Here is a 9,414-nt window from a genome sequence, read left to right as displayed (position 1 = left end):
CCACATATAATGACACAATGCGAAGGTTTCCCAATTTTTTGATTTTTTTTTAATTTTTTATGCTCGTTTCAAAATGCGGTCAAAACGGTGGGAATGACCGTTCCTAGCTAGTGGTTGATCTTGGATGGTCAAAACGGCGGCAACTATGACCTTTTTAGATGGTCACAACATCATACTGCATTTTGATTGGTCCGTAGACATCTCACGCGGATCATGCATCATACGCCGTTGGATGCTCACGGATTCAACGACCGTCCTTAACCCTTCCACACCAACTCCAAAACCCTAGGTCATTTTCCATCCACCCCCCGCCTCCTTTCTTTCCCACATCCATCAATCGATCCCCTTCCTTCTCCTCATTGCCTCCTCCCTTCCAGATCGCCGCCGCCACCTCCCTTTCAGATCACCGCCGCCACCTCCCTCTGGCGGAGCTCGCCACCGTCCTCTCGCCCCTCCCTCTGGCCTTCCCCTCGCCCCTCCCCCCCCCCCACACCTAACCAAACCAACCATCCCACCCGACACCCTTCCTCCTCCAAGACAACCAAGACGCGCCCTCTCCCCTCGGATCCATGGCGCTGCTCAGCACCGGCGCGGCCCTGCGGGCGTGCGTGGTCGCCCCGGCACTGACGGCGGCGGTGTGGGCGTGCCTCGCCATGTCGCCGCCCCTTAAAGTCGCCGCCTCGGTGGCTCTCCGCCACGAACCAAGGCCGGCGACATCTACCGCGCGCCGGATCCGACACGAGGACCACGAGCAGGGGACGGGCTGCAGTTATATGCCACTCCAGTTAGCAAGCGAGGAGCTCATCTTGCTCGATCTTGCAAGGGCTGAACAGCCGTTTGGATCGAGATGTTTGAAGGGATGGAGGGGATGAGCTACGGCGGCAGTGCTGCTGGCACTGGTGCCGGGGCGGCGGCGCTGTCGCCACGGGACCCCAAGCAGCGGCCGCGGTAGATGCCGGACCTCCACGACCGCTTCGTGCACGCCGTCGCCAGGCTCGGCGGCCCCGACAGTGAGTAGTCTTCTTCATTTGCTCCTCCTTTCCCCTGCTCGTCAAGCCACAGAGCAACGCCGATGATCATGTACCTGATTCATCAGCTCACTCTCAGCTGACTTTTGCTTGTTTGAGCATCAGCTTAACTATACTGATTATTATTGTTTCCTGCAACAGAAGCGACGCCAAAGGGAGTGCTCAAGCTGATGGCCATGAAAGGCCTCACTCTATACCACCTGAAAAGCCACCTTCAGGTTTTGCTAAACAACTCTGCACCATCCCTGCTGTTTGACTGTTTCTTACCTTCTCTTCTGCACCCCAGTTCATTGTTGCAGCACTAACTAACACAGCGATGCTTGTTTTATCTTACCAGAAATACAGGTTGGGAAAACACAACAAGAAATCCACAGACCTGGAATTAGCCAACAGTGCAGGTACATAAACACATACATACCTTGCAACTGTTACAGTCAGCACAAATATGCAATCGTGGTGGTGATAGGATTTGTTTTTGGCTTGATGGGCATAGTCTGCACTCTGGAATGCTACACAATTGAACTGTAAACGAATTGTGCAAAAAAAATTGTTGTCTTCCATTTTACTGGTGTCTATTCTTGTCATGTATAATTGTCATTTAGTACTGAAGGATCCAGGCAGGGAATTATATTGTTTGATTAAATAAATCAAAACCTGAAGGAGATCTAGATTAACAGTAGAATCACATAGTTGTAATTACCCGAGAAATTTTAACAGAAGCTCACTGTTATGATGTTCAGTTTTGTATGAAACAAATCAGGTCTTGGTTCAATTTTGTATGTGTCGATTTGATTAAACCTTGACTGAAACCAAAGCATCACGTTTTGATTAAACGTTTACATGAGTTGTTATTCTATTCAAGTGGGTGAACTAAGCTATTTTTATTTAGTTTGCTCTCTGCTATGCCAAAGCCATCATTGTGAGACATCACTGCATTACATTTTCCTAGAATTACAAATTAGTCACAGACTTGATTTGTTATTTGCATCACTAGCCTTTTGGGGCACCAGATTTATACTATGCTTGCTTCTGCTATTTGTGCCTGCTGATTGATTATACAGTGATCGAGACGCTGCTAATTTTACTGATTGATGTTGTTGCTGTCATATGCAGACTGTTGTGATGGAAAATCATTTGATTTGCTACATATCATCAATTCAACAGGAAGCGCCAATGGTGACAAGATAGATAGTAGGTAGGTTGCATTTCTGTCACTTGGGCAACACATCTGACTGTTGTTAAATAGAAGAATTAGTTTGGTTTTTACCGAGGATTCTGCCCAGGACGAATAAACTTGTGTTATCATTCTAATGAACTTGTTCGTTTTCTGAATGAAATGTTCATAATATATTGGCTCTAGATTTTGACCTTACCTTCCATTCCCTTCCCTGATGTGCAAGAGCAGCTGCACGGCTGCAACATCACCAACTCAACTCGGATGCAGGGAGAGGAGATGCCTAGCTGCGGGGAAGCTGCAACTCTAGGTTAAGGCCTCCCTCTGCATCTCTTTGTTTTGGTTTACTAGGCTTGGTCCCTGATTTGGTGTTGCTCCAAATTTGCTTACATGCTTGATTTCATTGTTTGCCAATTAAGTTGCTTGCTTGATGCCCCAAAATTCAGTAGAATTTTGTTTATCAATTGGTTTGGTTGGATTTCTCCCGAGTTAACTGAAGTTGTTACAAAATAGGTGGTTGTTTTCCAATTTGTTCAGTAGAATAAAAATTGATGGCTGGCATGTGTTGTTTGCTATCTTTCATCTCACCTTGTGTTGTCAAAGTTTATCTTCTCTTGTCAAGGTTTTCACTGTGGTTACTATTAATTTGGAAGATAAAGTGATGGCCAATTATATGTATATATCCACACAACAAATATATTGTGTTGTATTATGCTTATGCTACTTGTATCACCAGTGCTTTCTAACTCTAGCACCTATGTCTTTCTTTACTGTCTTGCCTAACCCTGTATTGATATGTATGTTTGCTCAAAATTAAGTAAAAGTTAGGCTGCCATGTTAAGGCTAACCTGAGAACATTTACTCTCTCTGTCTTTATTAAGCTCGGCTAACCTTATAGATGTTGTCCTTCTTTCATCTGTAGGACAATATCATGCATATGTTTATTTGGTTTGAACTTTGCATGTGTTTATTCAGTTTGAACTCTGCATGACATGAAGTAATTATTTTTTGTGTTTTTCTCAACTTGTTTTCGTTGTTACTTGATACATACTTAGTTTTTTGGTTAGTTGTGGGTTAATGATGGTGATTTTGTTCTACTTGAATGCATTGGTACCCCCCTCATCTAGCGCACGGATGCAACGGTGGCAAGATCATGGCTGTGTGCATCATCAAGCACACCATGGCGATAATTCACCTCCTCACAGATGCTAACTCAATCCAAATCATCACGATGCTATCATCCTTAGGTATCTCTCTTGGTTCCCTTTATTCTCTCATGCATTTGTGATGTTAGTGATGTTAAGCCTACGTACTCTGACTAGTAATGTTTGATCTTGCCTGTTGAATGGATGGCTGTGGTAGTAGAATGGTATTATTGTTTAGGTGCAATTTGGTGTAGTGAAGTTTTTTGCACGACTCGCACTTGTGCAATACATATTCATATTTTTCTCTGTTTTCTTGTATGAATGAGTATCTCATTTTAACTAGCTGGAGAACAAAAAATCATGGTACTAGCTGAATTTGTGTCGTCATTCTAATATAAATAGCTGTCATTTTTTGAATGGTCTCTTCTTGCTATATTGGCTCCAGTTTTCCTAATTTTTCTCTATTGATTCATGTATCAGGGTGACCGTGGAAGGCATATCACTGTTCTGTTGGCCCAGTCCTGACAGGAGTAGGTGCCTAGTTTGTGATTGTTATTGAAGGAGCTCCATGCTGAAGAACATAGCTTGTAACTGTATCACATGTGGAGCTTGTAACTGTGATTGCCATACTTTTAGAGCTTCTGGAGAATGTTTGGAGTATCACATGTGGAGCATGTATATGTTAGAGCTTATTATGTATAGAGCTTGTAAAGTATATGTTATTTGTACAATAGGAGCTCTGTATTGAATATGGCTGATAATATTTGGAGTATTATGTGTGTTTTTTGTTTGTGCCAATTTAAATACTGGTTATTTATTTACTGTTAAATTAAAATATGAAGAATATGAACTTGCTAGCAGGGACCCACGTACATGAACCTGACATTTGGGACCAATTTGACTAGTGGACCTTTTTTATATTACAAAAAAACTAAAACTTTCTAGCGGAAAAGGCCACGGCCCAAAAATGAGAAGGCTTAATTCTTGGGCTTGGCCCATCTACCTAGCCAAAATTAATATGAGAAAAAACACTAATAGGCTGAATTAATGGGCTAGGCCCATGTAGAAAACCGAATTGGACCGGGCTGAATCTTGTGCCACGTCAGATTGCCACGCTGGATGCCTACGTGGCCTGGGGAGGTTGCTAGTGACCAAAACGCCACAGTAGACGTATTTTGGTCATAAACGTCTTCGACCATTCCAGAAGAAAGGTCGCTATAGTCAGTTTATGACGGCCAGCTTTTGACCTTATATTTTTGGTCACAAAAAGGTCACAAATGGAAATTTGTGACCATTCAGTGACCAATAGTGGTGGTCACAAGTTGACATATTTCTTGTAGTAGCAGTACTAGTACTACTTTTCTCAACTAGTAGTGCAATGTAATGTACTTCTAGTCTAGTCTAGTATAGTGCACCAGTTTTGAACTCTTGAATCTCAGGGCCAAGGAGCTACAGTTGGAAGTGGAGGGTACTACTGTTCTCTAGAACCATCGCTGTATTATCAATGCAGGGGAAGTACACCTGCGTAGTGGCCTAGTGGGTACTCTCGGTGCTCTATTCAGCCGCTCCTCTCATGCACACACTAGCAGTCTGTTTATCAGCGACGGTTACTGCAGGGGCAAAACATTTGAGTTATTTGATACAGCGAGACTAGGCTTTTCGCTTCCATTTGTGGAGGTGTAATGGATCTCGTCGAACTTTGTTAGTAGTTCCTTCTTTATGAATGAGATGAAGCAAAGCTTTTGCCTCCGTTTCAAAAAAAACACATCAAGAGGAATTTCTTTTATAGTAGAGCCGATAATGGAGTGAAGTCCATGCGTGCAACGCCACAAGCTACAGAGTAGTTGTAGAGCACTTTACGTACAGAGCCATAATGCACAGTTCCCAATGCCCCGCCAGGCTTTTCTGGCTCCTCGGGCTTAATTGGGAGGCGCTAGTTTAAATATGCTACTAGCTGATGAGGAAGCTGCAAGCGAGGTGCGGCTAGGGCGAGCACGCGAGCCATGGGATGCTGGGAAGGAAAACCCGTTCACGTGGCTAGGCTGTCCAGTGCACCCAGATTGTGGGGCCGCATGTCCGTTTGACTTCAAAACTCAAACTACCCGTGTAAAATATTGGCTCGCAGCGAAGTGTAGTAGTACTATTTAAAAAAAGGCCGCCGTGCGTTCGGCCGGGATCGAACCCACAAAACGAGGTATACACTCCCGCGACCACTAGTAGTACTCATTGGAGTACAACGCAACCTAGAATCACCTTTTGTCGCTAGTAGTACGTACATTGTTCCTTACAAGAAACCCCTAAGAGCATGGCTAATAGTATAGCCAGCTGTTGGCTATAAGCCAGTGCCATGTCATCTACAACCCATCTTATAGCCAACATGTACAATAATAGATCAAAAGAGTGTACTACTTTTTTATTATGTGGCCCACTTCTCATTCTCACAAAGTGCCTAGGAGCATGTGCTAGAGCTGGCTCTTCACGAAGAGCACGCTTACCTTCTCTCTCCTCTTCTCTTTCCTCCAACTAAGCAGAAATATACTAGTTTATTTCTTATAGCCCGTTGACTCAGCTCTATTGTACTTGCTCTAATAATGCAAGAAACCACTAAAATGCCAAGAAACTACTACCACTTGCATACGTGGCAGACTTAAGATAAGACTACCTTATCAACCATTGTACATGCTCTTACCAACAAAAATCCTCGAGTGACCTCCTACCTCCGGCCCGTCCACCTAGTCATCCTTGGCCATGAGACACAGCTACCGCTGCCGGCAGAAGGCGAGGTCAAAACCACCGGCGGTGCGGAGCCCATGTTGCGGCAGCCCGGATGCCAGCTCCGTCCGGCGCTCGCGGCCGCTAGCTAGCCAAGATAGCTCCATCCAGCTGCTTGTCTGCAAGGTTTGCTAGCTAGATTGGCACGGCAGCGAGGCGGCTTGCTCGCCCGCGCCGCGCTAAGGCCAGCCATCTGGCTCGAGCGAAGGCCAGCGCGGCGGCTTGCTCGCTCGTGAGTCATGCTCGGGCCAGCCTGCCAACTCGTGCGGAGGCCAGCGCGGCGTCCGACCTGTCCGGCGGAGCGGCGGCCAACTCGCTCATCACCGGCGCCACCGACGAACACGCATCAGTACTGTTTGAAGTAATGTTTAGGAAAAATAATGATTTGAGGGGGAATAATAGGATAGAAGGTCAGATGTGGGTCCCTCGTGTCAACGGTCAAACAAAATGTGTTGGTTTAAGCTGCCTCGTCAGCACGGACGTGTGGGCCAACCCTGTCATAAATGGGTTTAAACGAACCTAATCGTTAGGAGTACTTGGTAGTTTTTGGCGTGGATTAGGAAATTTTGGGTATGTTTTTGCTATTTTTTGTACAATAGATTCTTCCTAGGGCTGGTTGAAAGTGGTAGCTTTTTGTTAAATACTCTACATATTGTAAGTAGGAGTGAAAGTTAAGCTTTGGAAGCCAATAAGCAAGGCTAGTTACATAGTGCATATGTGTACATGATTGAAAGTAAATATCAACCATGAGTGACTAATATATTGATGGAAAACTCGAAACTATGGAATACTAGGAAAAAATGCATGGTTGGAAATACTAGCAATGTTCATGTCCGTTGCAACGAATCATAATTAGAATAATACTTATTCACAAACTTGGTACAAAACACTCTAATTTTGTATACATATGTCACTAGAGATATATTATGTTTCAATTAGAATATATTCCTTGGGCTATTTTGGTGAGGTCAGGGAGGAATGTGGTTGGTTTTAAGATACTATTTATGGGTTTTTCTGCAAATTGGTAGACAAGTGGGATGTTGGTGAGAAAAGGCAACAACTTACCTCACAATCGTTAGATGTAGATCTAATGGTCAGAAACGACGGATGGCAGACACACCAGCATCACCAACTTAGTCTTGTGTAGGAGTACTAGCAAGATCCGTGCATTGCACGGAACATCAAGATGCATTTTTTTATAAAAAACTTGTTGTGATTGACCCTTGCGGGAGTAATCCCATGTGTAAAAACTAATGATATCTCGACAAATATGAGATAAGGTGAAGAGGAGTGGGGTGTGGTGGTGGTTGGTGGTCAGACTGAGCAGAGGCATGGGGATTGACGACGCCGGCAGCGACTACCAGGCCAGTTTGTTCCACAGGCTTCCTTTCTTAATTGCTCAACAATGAGGTTTGTTGGAGATAAGGATGAACGAGGGAAGGCCTTGTCCGCAAATGTGGAGAGGGGTGCGGGTATCTTTTAGTTTAAGTTCCATCCGTCAGATATAGATCGGACGGTCTATATTGCAAGATGGCACACGTACCATCATCACCAACTCGGTTTTTTATAAGAGAAGAAATATAAGTATGGAGATACAAACGTATTATTGATACTTGCTTCCGTAAACTAGCATCTACATTCTATTCAACGCCTCGGCATGTGGGGCCTTAGCACAATGACTTCTCGATTGTGTAGAACAAAGATTTTTCCCGTCGCCGACAAGGAGGGGGTGATGGCGGTGCACTTTTTGGCTTGCTCTAGTCCTAGTAGTCATACTAGGTGGTCTAAGCACGTGTAGATTTATTCTTTTTCACATCTCGTGTTCGCCGTACTGCCACGACTATTGATGAATAGACGGTAAGTTATTCACGGGGAAACCCTTGTTGAGCGTGTTTGCGAGAGAGAGAGAGAGAGAGAGAGAGAGAGCGTGCGTGTGTGATATGTTAGAGACTGAGGCAATGATAACAGATTCTTTGTGTCTATATGTGTGGAGGATAGAGAGAGACATGTACATGGGGCTTTGTGTTGTGTAACGTGGAGACACATATACATAATTAGCGAGTGAGTGTGTGAGATACACATGCGAACATGAGGAGAGATGAGGATCCAGATAAATGGGTGTTTGTGCGTGTCTGTGTGTGTTTGTGCATGCGTTTGTGTGTGAGAGGGAGAGAGTGTATGTGGAGTAGAGAGACCACTAATGATGTAAACCTAGTATAAGGGAAGGGGGAATGGTGTGACATGTGTAGTAGCGAGATAGCACGGGTGCGGGCGGGGGAAGCAGACTATTTGGAAGAGACATCGAGTGTGTGTGTGGGAGAGGGGTGTGAGAGCGAGAGAAAGAGAGAGCTAGCGACAGAGAGAGAGAGGAAGAGAGGGGGCGAGAGGGGTCGTTTGTGTCCATAATTAATGGCGTATAGATAGGGAGACAATGTTGATGTTGTCCAAAATTGGCCTATGAACGGAGACGGGAAGCGAGTCATCGTGTGTGTGATAGGGACTTCATGAGAGATCTAGAATAGATGGTGTAGAGAACAATGTGCGAAATCGAGAACGATTATACATTAGGGAGCTATGCAAAGAGTCACGACATATATGTATACAGGGAAGGAGCTAGGGCGGGTCCGCATGTGGGGGAGATAGAAAGAGGAGAGTGGTGCACAAGGAGACAAAGTGTGCTTGTTTGCAGTGGGGGTGGTGTGTGAGGTGAGTGCGCGAGAACCACATAACTAGGGAGATAGACATTTGGGGGCGACATTTTGTGTGTATGGGAAATATACACTCTACATAGTGCGTGTGCTTGGGTAAGAGAGATAGCAGGAGACCTAGAGAGTGAGGGAAGAGATGTGTGCATGCCCGAGAGACAAAGTGAGAGAGACCTGTGTTGGGGTCCGGACTTTACAAGAGAGAGGGGTGTTAATGTGCTCGTGTGTTGGTGTTTGGGGGAGAGAACGACTTCTCTATGTGTGTGTGTGGTGGTGGTGTGGGGGGGTTGACTTTCAGATAAAGAGTGAGGTGTCTATATTTGAGGGACTTTAGCGTAATTGAGATATTGTGCACTCATGGTTGATCAATTTGTTTCACAGTTTGTACTATGAGATAACGATACTTTTGAACATGCGTGATATACCTTGATGTACAAGAATTACAAACCTAAGATTGGAATTTTGGAATTCGACTCCATCATTAGCTTTTGTAATTCATTTAAACGGAGGTACATTTTTTAAGCCGGGATTTCGTGATTTCAAATTCATATATCAAACCTAGAGATATACACATACGGGCATGTTCAAAC

At 44.7% G+C, this 9,414-nt stretch overlaps 1 protein-coding gene across 1 annotated transcript; it reads left to right on the top strand.

Annotated features, from left to right (window-relative positions):
• Positions 1 to 1,142: 1,142 nt before the first annotated feature.
• LOC125514750 (myb family transcription factor PHL11-like) lies at positions 1,143 to 4,048 on the top strand. The gene is made up of 6 exons (XM_048681789.2): positions 1,143 to 1,246; positions 1,366 to 1,426; positions 2,142 to 2,224; positions 2,429 to 2,518; positions 3,330 to 3,449; positions 3,828 to 4,048. The coding sequence occupies exons 1-4, from the start codon at positions 1,199 to 1,201 to the stop codon at positions 2,510 to 2,512; spliced, it is 276 nt and encodes a 91-aa protein (XP_048537746.2). The 5' UTR covers positions 1,143 to 1,198; the 3' UTR covers positions 2,513 to 2,518; positions 3,330 to 3,449; positions 3,828 to 4,048.
• Positions 4,049 to 9,414: the final 5,366 nt, after the last annotated feature.

Source organism: Triticum urartu, chromosome 6A (genome assembly GCF_056163025.1).
Source record: "Triticum urartu cultivar PI428250 chromosome 6A, HENAU_Tu73, whole genome shotgun sequence".
Taxonomy (NCBI): Eukaryota; Viridiplantae; Streptophyta; class Magnoliopsida; order Poales; family Poaceae; genus Triticum; species Triticum urartu.
This window is presented reverse-complemented; position numbering and strand designations above follow the sequence as displayed.